Source organism: Pagrus pagrus, assembly GCF_965226575.1.
Source record: "Pagrus pagrus genome assembly, chromosome: 14".
Classification (NCBI taxonomy): domain Eukaryota; kingdom Metazoa; phylum Chordata; class Actinopteri; order Spariformes; family Sparidae; genus Pagrus; species Pagrus pagrus.
Genome location: NC_140198.1, coordinates 4,675,035 through 4,697,496, shown reverse-complemented (window position 1 = coordinate 4,697,496; position 22,462 = coordinate 4,675,035). Strand labels below are relative to the sequence as shown.

Below are 22,462 nucleotides of genomic sequence, written 5' to 3'. Positions count from 1 at the left end.
ATTAAATTAGTAAATGCTTTAAAAAGGCATTAATTGTACATTTTGAGATTTTACTCCCCGCTCTTGTTTCCAGTAGACCGAAATATCGGGAGCACCACAGGAAATGCCACGTGTACACACTGCGCATGCCCGACGATTTTTACGTTGATCCTGCTGGGTGATCCCAACTTCCGGTGAAAGAGGAGAAGTGTCTTACACGATTACTCTGACAAGGCCTATCGTCACTCACCCGTAGCTAGTTGAGCGGGGTCTCGGTAATAGCCATGGCCCTGTGATCGCCAACAAGTCAGCTAATTAACTTTTTAAGAAATTAAGAGACGTCACCGTAGACGCCGCTTTGACTTAACGCCACATCGTCAGAGCCACAGGTTTAAACGTTACCCCGCGACTGCCAGCTAGTTAGCTAGCTAAAGACGCAGCTAGCTTTTCGCCAACCAAGCACCACTAAATTAGATCCTGGTGTCTATTTCAAGATGTCAACTGCGGGGTTCAACTCTCAGAATGGGACGGGGACAGGACAGACATACGCGAATGGTGAGTTAACATTCATAATATGACTAAAGAAAGTGAGGAAAAGTAGCTGACATTAGCAAACTAACCGGCTAACACTTAGCAGCAGTTCTTAGATCTTGCCCCTGTGGCTATTTGCTAGCTGTTAGCTAAGTGGCTTGCTAAGTAACGCTATGTTAAGGTAGCAGAGTAAGAGCTCGCAGGTATAGTTACGCCGGGATAACAGCAGTTAATCTTGACCTGTGTTGCCTTACTGACTTAAGAAGGCAAAAATAGTGTCTATCGTTACGACAGGCTAACTATACCCCGCTAACTAAATGTAGCCAGTGTTTGCTACCTTCTGAATTATCCAGGTGGAACACCAACAGGTTGACAAATAAAGTCAACAGGTATCGTCACGTTTAAGCCAGATGTTGGGATGTCCCATCTTATCCCTGTAAACAAAACGGCGATGATGAGATCAGACCGTCAAGCTAGCACGTATTCCTCTCCTGTCAAGCTGCTCGGATGCCCACAACTTTCCCTGTCATATAAACGTCTAACGAGCTTTGACTTGTCTTTTCCCATCTGTCTCCTTTGTTTTTTTTCCCAGTGTAGTCTCATTGCCAGTGACTAATTCACTTTGCTGGTTCATTTGTCACCTCATTATTGTGCAGTGCTGATTTTGTCAGCAGGCTAAATAGCTCTGGGTTGTTTGCCTTCTACTTTTTCACTGTACATGTGGCATATTGGGGATGATCCAGATATGTCACTGCGGCTCTTTCTCCAGGCTCAACCAGTTTGATATTACTCACACGTCTCTGTAGGGTTCCCATGACGGTGAGAAAGAACAACAACGATCCAAACGTACTCAGTAGCAGCTGACAGAAGTGTGATTGTGTGCAGCCTTCAGTGGCTTTTCTTATCGATGCATGTGAGGGAGCTCTTTGGTGCTGTGCAGATGAAGCAACTGCAGCTCCAATTTATAATAATGCCTCCGTGGTTCACTTAATCTCTAGATATGTGTATCCAAACTTATAATTGTTCATTACCTTCCTCACTTAATCTTTTTCCTATCTCCCTTCAATCCGATAGGTCACTGAAATGTGTTAATCCAGCTCTGTTCATTGATCAATGTGAAATCAGTGTGAAGGCATGTCACTCCTCAGAACAGAGCTCGTAAATTAATTCTTATCACGGATTATCTGTAATGTGAATGAACAACTCAAATGGGATTAAGTGTCGTGAAAAAAAGGGATTAGTGTGTATATGTTTCCACACCAGACTGTTTCAGTGTGTCGTCACAAGTAACGAGCATACCGTAATGACATAGTTAAAGCTTCACGTATAAAGAATAGGGCTGCATAATTAATGGAAAAAATAATCAGAATCGCGGTAAAATGGCTATTGGCTAAATGCAAAGCTTGTTCTCCACATGTAAGAAAACGTGTGTTTGGTACAGACCCCAACAAATGTCACATGATTGTGATACAAAAATAATAATTCCCACTAATCGTGAATCATATTGCAGCATCGGTCAAAATCAGTATGATTTCTTAACCATAGTACGCAGCCCCAATAAAGACTGAATGAAACTGAAGTGAACCTACCTTACTGACACAAACACAAGCTGACACCAGAGGATGTCGTCTCTTGGCTGATTTCCATTCTCTTGCGTGTTCTTATCATACAGCCTCTTGATGTCAATGAGGCCGGCAGTTGTAATGTGCTATACTTGTGCCAAAGTAGCAAAGGTTTAGTTGGTTGCTGAGCAGAATAATAACTTTGCAGGCAGCACAGGCTTAAAACTATGAAGAAACACAGCGTTGCATGATCCCTCTCCCCCTTTTGAAAACTCTCTTATGTGAACAGGAGCAGTTTTCGGTGTGGAGTTACAAACCTTTCTCACAACAAGTGTCTTTTTACATGACTGTAGCAATAAAGTGGTCTTTAAAGGCCCTTTGTTTCTCTTTAGCTTGTGATATGTGTATTAACTGCCCCAATTCTGGATTTTCAGTCTATATTGGCTAATTTTTAAACCAACTTCCTGTATGTTTTCCCTTTTTAAATGAGGTGATTTGCGATTGGCTGAGAAGTGTAATTCCAAATCCTGCTCTTTCTGATTGGACAAGAGCTATAACTTAGTGGGGGCTTTAGTTCTTAAAATTTCCCTGCTTTCAGGAAGGACTTTGACGTGGATTATCGACCGTCATCTATCTTTGCGCATTGAGAAGAGTTGTTTTCTAATCCCTTCTCACTGCTAATTTAATTCTGCTTCCACTTATATAGTGCTGCGCTGAGTGGATCGCAGTGAATCTGTTTGCATTGTGTAACCATTTAGGATGCAAACAGCGATACGTTGACGCTGCAGTTTAAGTCATGTGGCCTGTTTGCTATTGGATTTATATTTAGGTAACATTTGTTGTTATGAATTGCCACTCTGTCCCATTTCTCTCTCCGTCTTGGAAAACTATTTATTTGTAGCTAGATCTCGCATCATCTACTAGTTAAAAAAAGAGTGAATCCTTCTTTGATATTTGTAATGACAGCATGCATCTTGGTGTTTGGATATTTAAGAAACAAATGCAATATTTTAGTCTTGGATCTGCCATCAGAGCATTCTTTATTGTGCAAAGTTGTCTTACTACTGCTGTGTTCAGCCAAGTACGGTGGCTCAGAGCCCCACACTCACTGTCACTGAAGGCAGATCATGGAAAATTAAATCCAGGTAAAAGGATTAGACCCCAGGCTGTCAGTTCATTGGTCATTTGGTGGATTGGAGTGGTCGTCGGTCCCAGTACTGTGCCATCTGTTTTTCATTTAACTTATTGAACGGAACAGATTTAAACCCAAGGATTTTCTTTAATTAAAAGACACTTGAATCTCAAGCAGAAGCCCCTTTCAGACATGGAATCTGTCACATTACTGGCGTCATCTGTCTGGGATGCTTTTGAGCTTTTGAATGTAAAGCTACCTTACCTTGCATAATGGCTTTGGTCAAGCAGGACATGACTGGACCTGTGTGGTTTTGGGTACATGAATATATAATGACTAAATAAACCTGTTGTGCAGATCTCTCTAACATGTCTGTATTACTCTTCTTGTCTTCTTCAGGTCCGTCACAGAATCCAGTTGCCCTGCAGCAACTGCCAGGGGTCAACTACAGTATGACGCACCAACCACCCTACAATCCAATGCAGGCCAAAGCTCCCATACCCCCCGGCCCTGGACTCTACCCCTCTGGGCCTTACCAGCCCGTTCCCCCAGTCAGCGCCTACCAGCCTGGCCTACCACCCACATCCTACCCAGCTCCTCCAGGCCAGACGCTTTTAACCAGGCCTCCGATGGGAGGCCTTCCATCCCACACCCCTCCACAGTCTGCCAGCCCCAGCCCTGGTCCTCGGCTGCCCCCTGCACAGGCCACACCTCCACCTCCACCTGTGTCCTCTAGTAGCTACTACCAGAACCCACAGCAGCCTCAGCCCATGGCTCCAGCTTGGCAGTACAACACAGCTCCCCCAATGATGGGGCCACCCGCCTCCATGAGCGCACCTCCCCGCGGCCCTGTGGCTAATCATGTGAACCCAGCTGCAAGCTCGACAGCGCCGCTGCCACCACCACCGTCATCGGCAGCCTACAGCTCAGCACCACCACCAGCCCATGTGGCCCACAGTGTCGCCCAGCCTCCAGGCCCAAGCATGCCCCCGACCTCTGCGCACGGATACACCCAACAAGGTAGAAATTTAGGATGTTCCTAATGATTAATTTCAGTAAAATATCCTGCCTCCATCTTTGTTTGATAGCCACATTTGAGGGATCACTGCAAAAAATATGTGCATGTCGGCGTGGATATCAGAATTTTTACTCCCTAATATCTGTGTCTCCTTCATTAGACATGTAAATTATGAGTTGTTGACTAATTTAAAAGAAGGAAAACACTCGTCCAATAGATGCATATGTTACAGTAGCTGGTGGCTGCGTAACATCTACATTAACAATAGTACAGGATGGTTTTCTTTTCTAACATTTGACGAGGAAAACGTGACATTTCAGTGCAAATTATGCCAAAATGTTATTTCAAGGTGTACATTAGTAAAAAAAAAAGTTTAAAAAATAACCGATTACTATTACTGGTACCACGTTTAATTGACTAGCCGACTTATTGCACGCATCCTGAGTAGGAATACAAAGGTCCAGACTGTACCATCCAGTTGCACTATATACATTTATTTCAAATTGCAGAGAAGAGGGGATAATTCCTGCTGCAGCAAATGAGAAACTAATGATGCACCCACACCTTGGGTCAGATCAATAAGAAGATGACTCAGGTTCAATAAAATCAGGCCTGTGAACTTTGTCCAAAGAATTCTTGGGTCCTCATCATATAATCACTAATTTTATAAAACATATACTGTAAAATATCCACCACTGTCCCCTTCCAGTAACTTTTTAAAAGCCCGATTCCTGTGTCTTGTCCCTTTTTGCGGTCTGTTACTGACATGAACTGCAGATATGCATATCTAGAACGCTGACATGTTGGAGCTGGACATTGCCCTCTGCTCCTGCACTGAACATGTCAACTCACTGCTGCCTCTGGCTTCCTTCCAGGCTCAGAGACTCGTTTGCTCTGAATTGGTACAAAGTTCAAATAAGAATGCGATTCTTAAGTAGCGGTGTGACGTGGCTGTTAAGACGAATCCAAATTGTAATTTCAGTTTATGATGCAGTTTGTCTTGCTAAACTCATAGCTCTCTACTGTTGGTGTGGATGGTAGAATCTCAGTAACCTTTTAATCAAAGTAGTCATTTCTCTGGAGGAAGTGGTTTTCTTCAGTGACATAAGCATTATAGAAGATGGTTGTGCAATCTGCGGTCACAGTGTCTGAATGATTCGTCATAGCATTTCGTAAATTAACCTTGATATTTTTTTTTTTTTACTTCTGCATAGAAGCACAGGTCACATGAACGCCTCAGTCCGTCTGTTATCGGCGTATCTCTCAATCTTACGGTTCAGATTGGCTTGAAAATTGCTGCTCACATTCACAAGAGGAGGCTGCTTGAGTTTTAGCGACCTTTCCCCCAGCTGCAGCATCAGGGCGTATCTTCCCAGTACAATGGTGACAGTGAAAGTAGCAGCTAACTGGAGAAATTATCAGGTCTTTGTGGAAATGTGTACTCTGTTTCTTGCTTTAAAATGCCACGTGTCACAAGCAGTTCTAAAATGTCACATTATTTCACCACCGGCCAAAATAATCTATTGACCGTTTTTTGCTCTACTGAGCTGCCGTTTCATTGTGTGGTTGAATACGGTTTAATCTCTATTATTTAAAGGTCTAATGTGTAGGACATGGGTGGTCTTCAGGGGCGTAGGTGGACTATGATATCCATAATTATGTTTTCATTAGTGCATAATCACCTTTAAACTAAGAATCTTGTTTTCGTTCTCTTAGAATAAGCACAATTATATCTACAGACGGAGCGGCTCCTCTTCCATGGAGTCGTTTGTTGTTATGATTGGCACTTTCCATGTTCTGTCACTGATGGAAGAATAATCAACCTTAACATATGTTCTGCGTTTATTGATTAATAAATTCAAGGGAATATGTTTGAGTCCAGACTCATCTGATGTGGAGACAAACGCGTCACTGTCACTGTTCTGACATGAACTGGCTGTGGGTCAGTCAGACCACCAGCTGTTGTCGCCTCTAGTCAGAGCTGATAATGTTACACATCAGTGATGCCTCATATCTACATGATATGTGGCAGCAACACGGGGTGCTCTTGTTTTACACGACACAGTAATGTTGACATCATTTTAGATGTCATAACTCTGCCTAAACAAAGATTACTGCTGAAGCGAGAAGTTGATTGAAAGAAAAATGGTTTCAGCTTTTGAAATTTGAGGATTTATTGCTTTTTCTTTGTGGGAATTGTGATGAAAATGAAGTATTTGATTAGCCGGACAGAAAAGAAGAATTACTGTTGTTGATGTCACCAGGCGCTGTCCCTCCACCAATGAATCCCATGGCTCCCCACGCATACCAACCAAGCAGAGCTCCCTATGGCCCCCCACCTACAGGTCCACCCCCAACCATGAAACCCACACCGCCTCCCACCGGACCCCCAATGGCCAATGCCACACCTCCACCCCCCAAGGCAGATGGTAAGTTTCTTTTAATCTCGGCAAATTTGATTTTTGTGCTCTCTCCTCAGGCATGGCAACCTCATAACGAGTGCCACATCCTAATGTCTTTATACTCGCTGTCCTACTTTCTTTATTTATTTACATTGTAGATTGTTTGATTTACTTTGAGTGGTCTTAAAAGTGCCACTGGTGGCCCTGGTATGAGCTCTGCATAAACATCACGACCAGTCCCCCAAGTAGAGTTAGCATTTCCGAGCGATAGCACTAGGTTTTATCTGGGTTAACAAGCGTGTGGAGACGTTGGAAGTCACAAATTAGGCAAGTATAGTGTGTTACTATTGCACAAACATATACGTTGTGGGTCTGTGCTGATTGTAAACTCAGGACGTTGTCAATGATGATCATGATGTTGTATCACTTTGGGTCTTTTAACTGTATGTCCTGTTTATGAGCCAGCCATTTTTGTTCTGATCACCTTCCGTTGTTTCCTCCACATGCCAGCTCAGTGTGGGGGGGTTGTTAACCACACTCTGCCCCCCATTGAGCCCGACTGCCAGGAGGGAGATATTGAATGTCCAGGTGTGGCCAAATCTGTCGGTAGTTGTTAGATGTTGTATCGGTGCTGTAGTGCCCATCCTGTCCTCTCCGTGCTGTTGTTCATTGTGTCTAAGGATGCACTCATCTTCTTCTTTCATTCTCTAAACTGATGCCAAATATGAAGCTCTGCAGATAAAGGGGCTCCAAACTGTTAGTTCTAGAGAACAATACAGAAAATTAGTAAAGAGATATTGGCCAAGGTGCTTCGATCTCTATAACTGTGTATTACGGCTGCTTTAGCTCAGTATCTTCTTTAGTATCAGTGCTATGGCTGTTTGTCAAAGCTTCATTTATAATTCTGACCTGGATCAACATTTGAATGTTGTGCATTTTTTGTCATCTCTGTTCAATCCAGTTAAAGTGGTGCATCAAGATGTCATCACTTTCTTACCATAGGAATTGCCAGTTTGGTTCACTGATATGCATTAAGAAAAGTTGATTTAATAAGAGAAAGACTAACTCATCTAATCAGATGAAACGGGCGCCAGATGTAAAAGAAATGAGCTTGGTTACAGCCCTCATCAGTGCATCCCTGGTAGCACATTTCCTGTTGGTAGTTTGTCTGCATCTCTGTCATCCATTCCCTCCAAGTCACCCATGTGACCTTAAATATTTCTTTAAACCATTATACATCACTTCTTGTCATCATCATCATCATCAGTATTGTTGTTGTGCTTCTGGTCTCCCTTGTTCCCGTCTTTATCTGTATCTCTTTCTGTAGGTCAGATCATTCCATGTCCATCGCCTGTGGTTAGCAACACTGTGACAGAAATGGCGAAAAGTATCACTGAAATTATTCACATCACATCTGTGTTTGCTTTGAAACAGGAGCTGTGGCTGGCAATGGCCCACAAGCACCAAACAGCTATAATCATGTTGACAACAAAATGGGTAAGGCCTTTTCCTGCCACGTATTAGATTATTTTCACACCAAACACGTTTACAGTCCGACTTTACCAAGCAGGGGTTCGTAGCAGCTACACACGGTTGGTAAATGAGCAACAAATGGTCCTCTTTGAATTCACATCAGTTTTTGGAAAAGGCAAAGCATTTTTTAAAAAGTGTTTGCCTGACATTTTATTTCACAACCTTGAAATTTACAAATTAAGACCTGTTGCATTTGATTTGTTGGTACTAAAATTCAAAGAAAAGACCAAAACCAACAATGAACATACAGCTCTGTTGACGTCCAGTAGAGTTCAGCTGGGAGCAGCCACGAGTCCGAGTTATAACTGAGCCTGACCCAGACTAGAAACTAGAAAACTCGTTCTGGTTTTTGCGTCTTAATCTGCAGCTTAAAATAGTCCCCACCTAATTAAACATTTACTCCTGTTTGTGTTACATTTGCTTAAACTCACAGTGCTCCGTTTAAGGAGATTACAAAGTCTTACACAAACTTCTTATTTTGGAGAAATGGACTAATCCATTACTTGGTTTGGTCTTTTTGTTGGATTTGTTAACAGCAAGAAAAATATAGATTAAGTTTGCTTTTGCAGTAACTTAATTTCAAACTGACCCAATTTCTGCCTCTTTTCTTCCACAGCTGGCCAGCCTCAGCCTGGACCACCGGGTCGGCACTTGGGTCACTACCCCTCCCTCCCACCCGGGTACCAGAACACCTCAACCCCTCACAACGCCACCCCTCCAATGCACCCTGCGATGCAGGCCGCCACGCAGCCTTACACTCAAGCACCTCAGCCATACCAGCAGGTGAGAGGAGAGTCAGTCCCGCGATAACCCGGCATTGTCCGAGTATTTTGCATACACTGTTACACTGTTGGCTTGTAATGGTCATGGTGGAAGGGTGTGCTCTAGCATTTCTGTCATGCGTTTGCTTTTCACCTAGTACGCATGCAAAACCGCTCCGTCTGTCCAAGCTCTATGGAAAGTTAAGTTGCCATTGAGGTATAACTTCTGAGCATTTCTAGAAGCAAAGCTGACAAAACTGAGAGCAGTTAAGAACTAAAAACACTTTTACACACAGTTTATGCCAGCAGATGACTACATAGTGACTAGGTTGACCAATTGGTCACTGATGGTAAATCAAATGTTATCTTGGCTGAGCTGCTGCACCATGAAGAGATAAAGATTCTGGAAGGAATATAACAATTTTTGGCTCTCTGGCCGATATCAGTACCCGTCGATCAAAGCATGAGTGACCGTCTATGCTGAATGATTTGACTGTCATCATTTTTTAGTAAATAGAGCCTAAATAGCTCGTTGTTTCCCTTTCCTCAGCCACCCGGTGGCCCAGGGCCGGCCCAGCTCAGCCCGTCCCTTGCGGCCATGAGCCTCCAGTCCAGCACCCCAGAGGCCCTGCGAGTGGTCAACCTGCTGCAGGAGAGGAACCTGCTGCCACCCAGCCCGATCCCTGCCCCGACACCCTGCCTCCCGCAGGACTTGCAGAAGATCAACTGCCACCCAGAGTAAGCCATAGGGACCTACTATTGACAGCATGTGTCTATGATTATTCTCTTTCATTTGATTAAGTTTTTCATATTTAAAACTGACGTTACTGTCAGTTTTTCAAACTTTGCTCTGTAGATTTGTGTAAAAAAGATAATGAAGTGCACTTAAATTCTGACTTTGCATTTGCATCACTGCTTAAAATCAAGAACAGCATGTTAGCTGTAAGCACAACTGTACACATTCTGCAGTAGATCAGCGTTAGCGTTTTGCTGTCTGTTCATATGTTGCTCGGCTATGTTGTTCCTAAACAACTTTTTTTTTTAAAGCTCGGCAAAAACGGGAACCATCACCGTTGACCTAACCAACTATGAACGTTTGTTTTTGTGTTTATCTCCAGGGTTTTTCGGAGTACGCTAACCAGCATCCCCCAGACCCAGTCTCTGCTCAATAAAGCCAAGATGCCCCTGGGCCTGCTGCTCCACCCCTTCAAAGACCTCTCGGTAATGCCTCGGTTCAATATTTGAAGTGCACACACTGACGGCCCTGCAGTTACATCAAGTTAAATATCTCTCTCTAAATATATCTCTAAACCTAACCTTTACTTAATTGTGGCAAGGGATTAAGAGGAACTCTGTAAACACACCTTACTGGTTTAAGCATGTGAATGAGAAAGACTTCAGACAGGGAAAGTGTCTCTGAGGCAGCTATGTGAAAGGATGAAAGGCAACATCATAGCACATGGCTGTCCTGAAGTTTAAAAATCATCTACAGCCTCATCCTCAATTAGTTTCTTAGATCGAGATAAAATGCCACAGCTACTGATTACTGATAAAACCTTGAGAATCCGCCCAAAGCTTTCAGAATAGGTTTTGACTAAATGGAGCCCCTTGGCAAAATCTGTCAGATTGAATGTGTGTTTGTTGCCGTGTTAATCGAGGTCACCAATGACAGAGTTATTGCACAACTTGGAACAGCGGCAAGCAGGTTTTATTGAAGTGCCAGTCACAGCTAGATGCAAACAAGAAAATGTCCCTGTGGCACGTTTCACACAACGGTTGTTTTTGTTCTGCCGCAGCAACTACCTGTGGTGACATCCAGCACCATCGTCAGGTGTCGGTCCTGCAGAACCTACATCAACCCGTTCGTCTCATTCCTGGACCAGAGGAGGTGGAAGTGTAACCTGTGCTATCGAGTCAATGATGGTAGGAAAGGGGGGAGGAGTGATGAAAGAGATAAGATCTTGTGAAAGAGATACCGTTAGTGAGAACACCGCAGGGGATCTGCAACAAAATGTACATTATTTTTATTAAGTGACAGACGGAGAAAATGACGAGGCAAAAATTCCTTTTCGTTTTCAAGGAGTTGGTTATGATGAGTGCCGCAGGAATGAGTCCTGAAACCTGGGAATAAGTTCACTTTTTTGCACTTCTGGTTCCCTCTTCTCAAACTCAGTGGGTTTTTTAAATGGGCTTTAGTTGGCTGCCTGAAATCTGGTCAAGTGTCTAAATGAGACCACGGCTGTTGTCGGGGACATTAAACGTCATAACACCGTCTTTAGGTGGACTTTAGTTGCAAACTAATCTAAATCAGACTTTCCAAATTATAGATTGATCAGTTTACAGTAGTGTGAATAGTATAGTGTAGTAGGAGGCTCAGTGGTGGTAATGTTGACTATGATGTAGTTTGGTTATAGCCTGATATTAGCTTTTTTATAAAAGCCAGCAGTTACTTGTACTTTTTCGAACCTTGGGTGGACAAACTCAGGTTTTCTTCTGTTTGTTTTCTGTTTGTTTTCAACTCTATAAACACCAGAGAAGGTGTATGAACTGGACACTAGAGTTTCAGGGTAGACAGGTTCAGGTTTGGACAGGTTTGCAGATGAAGATGAACAGAGATGTATATTTTTGCTAAAGTCCTTTTTAAGCAATGTGAAAAATACCACTCTTGATAACTCCACTATCCCAATACATATTTTCACCTTCATGACTACCGATTTTTTTTTTCTTTGAGTCACAAAAATACTCTCCCTTCCTTGGCCTTCCCGCTTACAATTGAATATTGAATTTTGCACAGTGTATACAGTGCACTGTTAAATACTATATTCTCAATAGAGTTTTTTTCTGTGTGTAGTTCCAGAGGAGTTTATGTACAACCCAGTCAGCAGATCGTACGGAGAGCCACACAAAAGACCCGAGGTCCAGAACGCCACCATTGAATTCATCGCTCCTTCAGAATACATGGTAGGTTTCAGCAGCTGACCTGACACTGAAATGTATTCTGAGCAAACTAAATCAAACAATTATTTCCTAAAATACATTTATGTAATTGTAATATTTTTGTAATAATATTTTATTCCCTGTTTTACCCAGCTGAGGCCACCACAGCCTGCTGTTTACCTCTTCATTCTTGACGTTTCCCACAACGCAGTGGAGACGGGCTACCTGAATGTGTTCTGCCAGTCGCTGCTGGACAACATCAGTTCGTATGTACAGCATTATATTTCCAGTTATTAGAGACGTTGAGAAGACAGAAGACCTTTTATATAATGGTCCTGTTGTGCTTTTAAAGTTGAATGAAATGTAGAATAGAAATACAGCTGTAAGAAGATCATTCCTGTAAGCTGAGTGCCTTCTTTATATAAGTGTGTGTGCGCGTGTGTTTGTGTCCTAGGCTTCCTGGAGACTCGCGGACAAAGGTAGGCTTCATCACCTTTGACAGCACCATCCACTTCTACAACCTCCAGGAGGGACTTTCCCAGCCCCAGATGCTCATCGTGTCTGACATCGAAGGTGAGATGCAGCTGACGGCAAAGGTCAAATGCTCACTTCTACAGCAGCTTGACGCCAGCTGTGTGCCAGCTCACTGCAGAAATGTAGATGTAATACATATGTTAGATATCAAGAGATCAGAGACTCGTATTTGTTGAACTAATATCTTTTTGTGCTCCACAGATATCTTTTTACCAACACCAGACAGCCTTCTAGTAAACCTCAATGAATGCAAAGAGGTAGGATCTTTGATTCACGCTGTGTGAACCTGGAACTATTGTAAATTAAGAAAAAACCTCACTCTGACCTCTTTACAGAGGGAAGAAAGATGAAATGAGAAACAAACGTTTTTCCCTCAGGGATCAATAATGCGTCATATATTTGTTTTTCAGCTTGTGCAGGATCTGCTGAAGAGCCTGCCGAGTTTATTTGAAAAGACCATGGAGACCCAGTCAGCTTTGGGTTCAGCTCTGCAAGCGGCCTTCAAGCTGCTGTCGCCCACCGGAGGGCGCATGTCTGTCTTTCAGACCCAGCTGCCTAACCTTGGTGTGGGGGCACTCCAGTCCAGAGAAGACCCCAACCAGCGGGCATCTGCCAAGGTGAGAGCTGTGATGGCAAGCTGTTGCGTTAGACGTCATACTGCAGGATTAAAGAGCTGTTTGCTCAGGATTTAGGATTTAGAGTATTATAAATCAGTCAGAGGTCAAAAATATTAAACATTAATTTGACTGCTTGTTTTCACATTTTCATTGAAACTGAGACAGATTATTTTTTTAACTGCACTAAAAAACATCACCAACAAACAGGCAGAATGAATGAGTTTAGTCATAAAAGCGCTCTGACCTAGTTAAAGGAAGTCATGGAAAAGTTATTGATTCAGGAGAGATTCTTCTTTCCTCACGGTCCCACCTGGTGTGTTTCCCCTCAGGACATCCAGCACTTATCCCCAGCGACAGACTTCTACAAGAAGCTGGCTCTGGACTGCTCTGGCCAGCAGGTTGCGGTTGACCTGTTCCTGCTCAGCACTCAGTACTGCGACCTGGCATCGCTCGGTAAGTCCTGAGCCGAATAAAGGGGCGGCGTTTATTGGACTGTTTTTGTTTATTTACATGTCTAGAACTCAATAAAGAATACACAGATCTTAGTTTCTTAATAAATAAATCTTTGGGGAAAGAACAGCTTTGCGAATCATGTGTTGGACTATCCGAATTTGAAAACACTTGGTGCTAAAACACAGTTAATCAGTTTTTGCAGTAAGTGAAAAACACACTGCAGATACTGTGTCTGTCATTGGTAATGGCATGATACCAGATGCAGGCACAGGAGGAGAGAGTGGTGAAGTGGCTCTGAATCTATTTTTGTTCTGTCAGAAATGAGACAATCAGCTTCTCATCGTTGCCTCTTCTCTCTCCCAGGTTGCATATCAAGATACTCGGCAGGGAGCATTTACTACTACCCCTCCTACCACCACCAGCACAACCCCGCTCAGGTGGAGTGCTTCCAGAAGGATCTGAAGAGATACTTAACCAGGAAGATCGGCTTCGAGGCCGTCATGAGGATACGCTGCACCAAAGGTCCGTCTGAAAACACATTCCCAGATGTGACTTTGAAAGTTAAACATCTGGAGTTGTCATTATTTATTTTTTTACCCCAGCTCATCATAATTTCTGCAGACTTGTATTAATCATGAAAATTTGGATAAGGTTATCCATCTTCCTGTAGATAATGACACCAGCTGCTGTGTTAAACTCTTGATGGTTGTAAAAAGTTGAAAGTATGGAAGTTTCATTAAAATTTTTAGCACAAACAAATATTATTTCAATAATTTCGATGCTGTCCTCACAGACAGTACAGCCTCTACAGCCCCTGAATTCCTTTAAATATTCCTGATGTGTATTTGACTTTTAAGATTGAGCTCCTGTCTTGCATTTTTAAGTGTTCAGGCATATTTTTGTCATTATTCAGGTTTAATTTTTTTTGCAGATAAATGTTGTATTTTCGTGTTTTCAGTCCAGTTTCATTGATTTTGTCTCTCCGTCTCTGCAGGTCTGTCCATCCACACGTTCCACGGAAACTTCTTTGTGCGCTCCACGGATCTGTTGTCCCTCCCCAACGTGAACCCAGACGCTGGCTTTGCGGTTCAGATGTCCATCGAGGAAAACCTGGACGACATGCAAGTCGTCTCCTTCCAGGCCGCGCTGCTTTACACGTCCAGCAAAGGTAAACACACACAGAGCCTGGGTTGCTGTTTTTTCCAAAGCCATTGTGAAATGTAAAAAATAATTAAACTGTCTCTAACATCTTTTCTCTGACAGGAGAGAGGAGGATCCGTGTCCACACGTTGTGTCTCCCTGTGGTCAATTCTCTGTCGGACATCTTTGCCGGAGCTGATGTTCAAGCCATCTCTGGACTGCTGGCTTGCATGGGTACTTACCACGCTATTTTTTACCTTTTGGAAGATCACCCCAGACGTGTCTTAAGACATATAAAAAATACTCAGCTATGTATGATGTCATGCCCCAAAGGAAGTTATATGAAGCAGTTAAAATTACATCTACGCCATCTCCCTCATTTATAAGGCCTGTGTAAGCCTACATTCACATCTGAAACTCTAAACCAAACTCTGCACCTCTGCCCGTGTCTGTTTGTTGGGTCTCAGTCCAGAATAGACCTAATTAACTTTTGGTGCGGATCCAGATAAAGGGATGGATCCAGGAATTTTTTTCTCATGTTCTTTAACGTTGTGAGTTGGGGTGTTTTTTAACATTTTCTCAAATTTTCTCAGGGAATAATGCGTGGATCTTAATAAGAAGAATCCTGAATATTTAGGTGGCTGTTATCTATGAGCACAAGTTGACGTGGATCCAAACAAATGTCCTGATCTGGTAGATGTAAATATATTTGATATGATTTGATTTTGGCTCAACTGAATCAAAGTGGATTGAGTGCTATTCTAGTTGAAAAATGAGATGTTCTGGTTTTGTTCATAATAACTGAATGTCATGTCAGATTATTTGTTTTTATTCAAGTTGTGAGTACCTGCAGCAGAATCTAATTTTCTTTCCCCCAAATAGTTTTCCAATTTGAAAACTGAAAAGGCAATTTGTTATTGTAAAATGTTTGTTCATGTATCAGAGCGCTTTCATTTATTTTGTCAATCTGTGAAGCCTTATTGACAATTTTCTGGATACTTGATTACATCACATGAAGAATGTTCTCTACTGAAATATTTTCTCCGAGAGAGGCATCAGTTTGGTGTAGGTGTGTGTGTGTGTGTGTGTGTGTAATATGAATGAAGTTGGATTTCTATTAAGCATCGCTCTGAAATTATTCCCCATTGTTTCAGTAAATAGTCTTTTGATTGACTTGACACCAAATCATTGCAGGGTTTTCATCCACTTCACTGTTATTAGCACTGACAGATGGAGATGAGTGGCGACAGCTGTGGTTGCCGAGCAACCGTCACATACTGAGCAGTCAGATCTGTCCTGGCTCATCTCACATCTTACAGAGCAGACGCTGATCTTTTGCTTTCTTCATAATAAGGCGCAGAATGGATCTGACTAATAGCCCACAGCTGTTCTAGATTGCCCATTAATGCACACAATACTACGAGTCTTTACAGTCGAGTTGGAAAATATGTTCAACTCTTAACATTTCTTAGATGATCATAAATTCATAAATCACATTTTGTCACACTCCAAGGTCAAGAAAGTCAAAAGCCTCCCATTTTTGATAGAAAGCAAACTTCTTGTACTTTTTGATGTTTTTTGTTTGCAGAAAAATGAAACAAATACCTGTGAAGATGAGCGAGATGCATGTTTTTATCTCTGTCACGTTTGTTACTGCCACTGGGTGCTGCCAAACTCCTCCACATATTGGCAGTAAAGAATAAGATTCCTCCTCCTGACACCTGCAGATGTGTCTCTCTCTCTCCAGCTGTGGACCGCTCGGTGACGGCCAGTCTGAGTGATGCAAGAGATGCGATGACCAACGCTGCCATTGACTCGCTGGCGTCGTACCGGCAGTCCGTGTTGACCATCCAGCAGCCCGGCCTGCTGTCTCCAGCCTGCCTCAGACTCTTCCCCCTCTTCATCCTTGCCCTGCTCAAACAGGTTAACACCTTAACTTCATTACTTCTCTAATGAAACAAACACAAAACACGATAAACTGACTATTCAACAGTTTTCCCTCTCAGGATCTTGTCTTGTAAACCGCTCTCTCTCGAGCCCTTATTGATCCAGTTTTGTGCGTTTGTGTGTGCGGCCTGCAGAAAGCCTTCAGGACAGGCACCAGCACCAGGCTGGATGACCGGGTGTTTGCCATGTGTCAGCTGAAGTACCAGCCGCTGGCCTACGCCCTGCTGATGATCCACCCTGCTCTGTACCGAATCGATGATCTGACCGATGAGGTAAGGACGAGGACATTTACCCTCAGCGCCTTCACGTATTACAGCCCTGAAAGTAGTGAGCCTGGGTGTAGTTTCAGAGGAATAGTTAGGAATAAGAAAGTGCCCTTACCAGCTAAAACTCTAAATTCTAGGTGTTTTCATTTTAATATTGGTCTGAACCAGAACAGTCATCCCATTTTTTTTGCAACGTTATTTTAAGTGTCTCCCTGTTACTGAGTAATCTTCTCTTTGCTGCCTCCTCAGGGAGCTTTGAACATCAGTGAACGGACCATCCCTCAGCCCAGACTGCTGCAGCTGTCTGTGGAGAAGCTCAGCAGGGAGGCCGCTTTCCTCATGGATGCTGGAACGGTACGGTGCTTTTAGCTCTCATAACAAGCCAACGCAAGTGCAAAGCTTCTGTCCCAAACCTGGCTGAAACCTGAGGAAAAGTGCTTCATTTAATGAGTCGCCACTTTTTTCTGAATTGCTTTCGCCAACACTAAAATCATTTGAATATAGCTGTGGGTTACAGTATTCGGTTAGAGTGGCAATGATAGCAGAACAGAAAATGAAAAGATTTCTTGTGTGCATTCTCTTTACAATTACAGTAAAAATCCTAAACAAATCCCTATAGGCTTCAGAGTTTTTAATACTTTAGGCACCCAGTAAGGAGGGCAGTGTGCAGTGGATAGCTCTCAGTACTGAAACACATCCTGTTTGTTTGTGATTGTTTTTAATATATGCCATATTGTGCTCCAACAGGTGATGTATCTGTGGATCGGACGTAACTGCAACCCCAACTTCCTCACACAAGTCCTGGGAGTTCCCAACTACGCTACCGTGCCTGATAACCTGGTATGAAGCCTCATGTTGCAGGAGTCACACTTACTTAACACTGCTTCCACCTGCTGCGGCCATTTTTTAACTCATCCACGTCATCCTCAAACCTGAATCTGTGTGCCATGATTTTCCAACAATTGTCTTAAGGATGACATAACCACAGTTTCTGTCCTCCCTGGTGATGAAAACCTGACTCTCGCTCTCTCCTCTCACAGTATCTGCTGCCAGAGCTGGACACTGCCGAGTCACAGAGAACCAGAGCTTTCATTGGTTGGCTGAGGGATCAGAGGCCGTTCTTCCCCTCCCTGCAAGTCATCAGGTGGGCAACAGGCAACAGCCTGCTTAAGAGAGTAAAGAGTCAAGTAGCTAGAGAGCGCAGGAGAATTCATTTAATCTAAACTCTTGATCATTTGTCTCTCTCAGGGACGAGAGCCAGCGGAAAGTCAGCTTCATGCAGAACATGATCGAGGACCGGACGGAGTCGGCCCTGTCGTACTACGAGTTCCTTCTTCACGTCCAGCAGCAAATCTCCAAATAATCTTCAGTGGGACTGCTGAGACGAGGGAGCACTGAAGTGAGGACGTGCATTGGTGTGTGTGTGTATGCGTGTATGTCTGTATGTGTATGTGTGAAAGCAGTGGGAGGAGGACTGAAGGAATCTCCAGCTGTGATGCTCCATCTCTCTCCGAGGAAAAAACCCTGAACTGAACTGATGTAAAGCGTCACTCGAATCAAACTACGTGACGGACAGTGCGAGGACGGACAGTGACTTAGAATCGATTCTGATCCTTATTTGGCACTTTTTACCCAGCTGAAGCAACGCTTTGAAAGAAAAAGAAAAAGAAAAAGAGGCAAGAAATCCACAATGGTGATGATGATGTATGTCAATGATTAAATGAATCAGTGTTTATTCTCATAGAACAATGCTATCTTACAGAGGTATCTTTCAGATACAGTCCAGGCAAGCGGATGTGTGAAGTGTTTTTGTTCCAAAAGCACAGTCGTCTTTACTAAAAACAAGTATGTGTGTACGTATGTTTCAGACTAGAGTCATGAGGATGTTTAGTATGTTTGCGCTCAAAGACTGTTATTGGGTGTCACCAGGAGTGTTTATACACCTGAGCTCTAACAACACTCTTAATATTGAACCCGAAGGACAGAACGTGTGCTTTTTATTTCTCAGTCATTATAATTGTGTGTCGAACAAATCCGTAGAGTCTGCCGTAAAATAAAAAGGCAGAAATGTTAAAGGTGTTTGAGGGCGGATCGACCTCGTCGTCACCGCTGCCTTGAATGTGTGGACTCGGCAGTGGAGAGTCGTTTTCGTTTGGTCTGATCTGTCCTTCAGAATCTGTCATCTTTTCTGTCTCTGGACATTCAGAACACCTCTGACGACATCGCTGTTCTGTTTGTTTCTTCTTTTTTTTTTTTCTGATAATCTAATAATTTATGAGACTCCCAATCTGATTAAATTCTATAATTGCCTTGTATGGGAACTCACTTTTTATTATTAAAACCTCTGTTCAAATACAGACTCTATATATATAATATTTTAATATAATAGGATATGGGAAATTCTTTAACACAGACATAACAAAGCCATTGTGATCTTTTAATCATGCTTATTGATACTTGTATATTGAAAAGACTGCATTATATAAAGGTGAAGAAATGCTGATGATTTTAGTATAAACGTTAAGGTGAAATGACGCTAAGAGAATAAAATGTTTGGGACTTTTTAAATGTAGTTTTGTGTTTTGGTGGCTGAACAGTGTTTATTCAGTGGAAATGAAGACTACAAAACAGAGTATGGACCAACACAGTCAGTTTTTCTCTCGGCTGAGCGCGGATTGCAGGTTCTTTGATTTGGTCCTACTTCATACAGTTTGTAATTTATGTATTATATGAACAAAAATGTATTTAGGAACAGACAAATATGTTTTGGTCTTCATGCACAAAATTGTCTTTCATAAAAAAAAATCTGATGGAAATAAAAATAGCCTGTGTTTGTACGGAGTAGAGAGCAGAGGCGTGGACTCGAGACCTACAACTCAACGTAGACTTTAAAGGTGCTATATTATACTCATTTTCAGGTTTATACTTTTAGTGTGTTCTAGAAAATGTGACAAGCTTTAAACTCAAAAAACACTTGACTTTTGTCATGCTGTCGACTGCTGCAACACCTTTATTCCCCCTCTGTCTGAGTGCCTGTCTCTTTAAGGCCCCCGCGACCAAAAAAAAAACAGTCTTCTCTGATTGGTCAGCTCTCACAGGCCCGAGCAGACACTGGACGCTGCTTTTGCAACGACAACTCACAGGAAGTCCTAACCGGGTGCGGTTTCTGAACACAGGGTCCGAGGATTGAGCGTTTCGATACTTTCTCAATATTTATATAGAACATAGATCTGCTTTATGATTTAAAAAAAAAAAGACAGGAGATCTTTATTTCTACAATATGGGACCTTTAACACCGATGACCTGTGACCTCACCTGTCCACAAGAGAGGGAATGTTTGTCTGTAAAAAAATAAAATAAATCAATTGATGTAGGATGACTTAATATCCTCTGCAAACCCTAAGATTAAAAATTATGTTATTAAAATGTGTGCAAGTAATCAACTCATTAGTTTACTGACAAGAGATTCACTTTATTGTCCCTGTAACTTAACTAAATGTTGCTCTGTCAAAATATCTCAAACGCGGTGAAGGTGCACATAGTAACTTGAAACACAAAGTTCGCGACTTCAACTTAACTCGAGAGTTTCTACAATTTACAAAAACGAAAAACGTTTCGCTCCACTCATCACCCATCAGCTCCACGACAGTTCTTGATGTTAATAATCAATATTTCCCTCACAGTTTTTCTACTAATACAGTGGGTGTATATCTGTAAATCTTAGAACATGCAAAACAGATGAAGTAAAAACAAATGTGTTTTTTATTTTTTATGAAGTGACACCTTTCCTGACAAAGAAATGTTTAAATGCCAAATGTCAGCAATAAATAATAATATTTGAACAATATGACGTTCCTTTTTAAAGCTAGTATCAGTCAGTATAAACAATGTTTCTATTTGTAACAGCTAAAGACACATTTTTATCATGAATCCTGCTTTTATTAGAAGGACAAGATTTACTCTTTATGTCCTGTATGAAGAAAATTGTCATACAAAGTCAACTTTGACCACTGAACTGGCTTCATTGTCTTAATGTAACCACTGACCAACAGTATATTCTTCTTCAAGATGAGGTGTGTCCAACAGAGTAGTGCAGTTAATTAATTCCTCATTTTATACTCATTTACTTTATAAAAAGCTGAAAACTCAGCACAAAACAAGCTTCTTGTAAATCTGTCCCCGTCCCTGCAGCCCTGCCAGGTGCTCACAGAGCAGTAACATCAGATATTTACCAGCCTTATCAGTACACTGTTTGATTATAAAGTTCATTGCTCTTGCAACTCTAATTTAACTTTAAGTTTAATGAGTAAGCCTCTGTTTTTTTTTATTCAGCTCAGGATTCGGCCTCCATTTTCTACCCCAGTGTAAATAATTTACTTAACTTAATTTTCATTCCTTTTTTCTCCTGCACAGTTTTGCAGCTGCAGCTCCTGTGTGGATTCATGACGGTGTAATATTTGTATTACACTGCCGCAGTGCTTATGGAAATGCTTCAAAGCGACCCCCAACCTGGGGATCAGGACATTCACAAGGGGTTGCAGTAAATACTGAGGCAGGAATCAAACCTGTTTCACAATATTAACTTTGTTTCTCAGACTTTTCTCCATTCTCTGATATTTTCCTGTCAAATAAAAATTCTAGTTTTATCTCTTAATGCCTCAAAAATATCCAAATGAAGTGAAAAATCAGTCTTGTCAATTGAAATTTGAGCACACTGGTGTGGCGAGGGGTGCCAAGTACACGATCATTCATATTAAGGCTCCACTGCCTCAAAGGACAGAGCTGAAAATAGACAATGATCAGCATTTGGCACGCTTTCCAAGTTAGCATTATGTTTCAGTGTTTCAACACCTGTAAGTGTTGGGACGGTATGATGCCTGACGAGCTCAGCAGATGCATTAATCTTTATGCACATTCAAGCACTTAATACTTTGAGTAGCAAGACAAAAATACAAATGCATAAACACACTTTTTGTCAGATTGTAAGATGTGATACACGCGGTTCTGTTTCGTGGATCTAAGTTACTGTGAAAATGGGTGTAAATGCACAAACCTGATTTAAATTGAGTTCAACAAACACTTAAAGGTGTAAAAGTGATTCTGAAGAAAGAGAATTGATTGTTTAGTGTCATTTGCAGGTCATCAATTACTTTTCAAATACTCTTATTTTTTAAAAGCAAAATGACTTTAGTCTCTGGTTTTCTATAGCTTAGCAGTAAACTGAATATCTTTGGGTGTTCAGCTTTTGTTTGCAGGAAACTCTGGTGGACTTTTCTCTCTGCTTTCTGACATTCTATGAACCAAATGATTTATCAGATACTTGAGAAAATAAACAGTAGATTCATTTGGAATTTTAATAATTGCAGCTCTAATTTTGTCTGCAGCTTTCTTCTCTTTACGAACAGGCTATAACTTTACATGTTGAATATGAATTGGTGGACTAACATCGATGCTTGGTGCTCACACACTGTCAAGGTTGATGCACAGAGTTTCCCAGATGTCAAGCTTTTGATATGAAGATCCCGACCACATAATCACCACCATCTTGTTGCTGCTGTTTAACATTCACCCTGATGCAGATTCAAAAGATACACTACGTGTTGATGTATATTTCTATATTATTAACTGTATATATGTTCTGTAAATTTGT

At 42.0% G+C, this 22,462-nt stretch overlaps 1 protein-coding gene across 2 annotated transcripts; it reads left to right on the top strand.

Moving 5' to 3' along the window:
- The first annotated feature begins 170 nt into the window (after positions 1–170).
- sec24a (SEC24 homolog A, COPII coat complex component) lies at positions 171–19,380 on the top strand. 2 transcript variants are annotated; one of them, XM_084372878.1, is made up of 24 exons: positions 171–534; positions 3,604–4,224; positions 6,487–6,651; positions 7,135–7,212; positions 8,059–8,121; positions 8,774–8,940; positions 9,469–9,656; positions 10,037–10,139; positions 10,715–10,841; positions 11,770–11,879; positions 12,009–12,121; positions 12,310–12,428; positions 12,591–12,646; positions 12,800–13,006; positions 13,336–13,459; positions 13,823–13,981; positions 14,454–14,627; positions 14,723–14,833; positions 16,347–16,522; positions 16,681–16,818; positions 17,062–17,166; positions 17,560–17,652; positions 17,853–17,956; positions 18,061–19,380. In XM_084372878.1, exons 1-24 carry the CDS (start codon positions 474–476, stop codon positions 18,173–18,175), a joined length of 3,477 nt encoding a protein of 1,158 aa, XP_084229004.1. In that variant the 5' UTR covers positions 171–473; the 3' UTR covers positions 18,176–19,380. The 2 variants fall into 2 exon arrangements, with proteins under 2 accessions (XP_084229004.1, XP_084229005.1); XM_084372879.1 differs by lacking the exon at positions 7,135–7,212.
- The last annotated feature ends 3,082 nt before the right edge of the window (positions 19,381–22,462 follow it).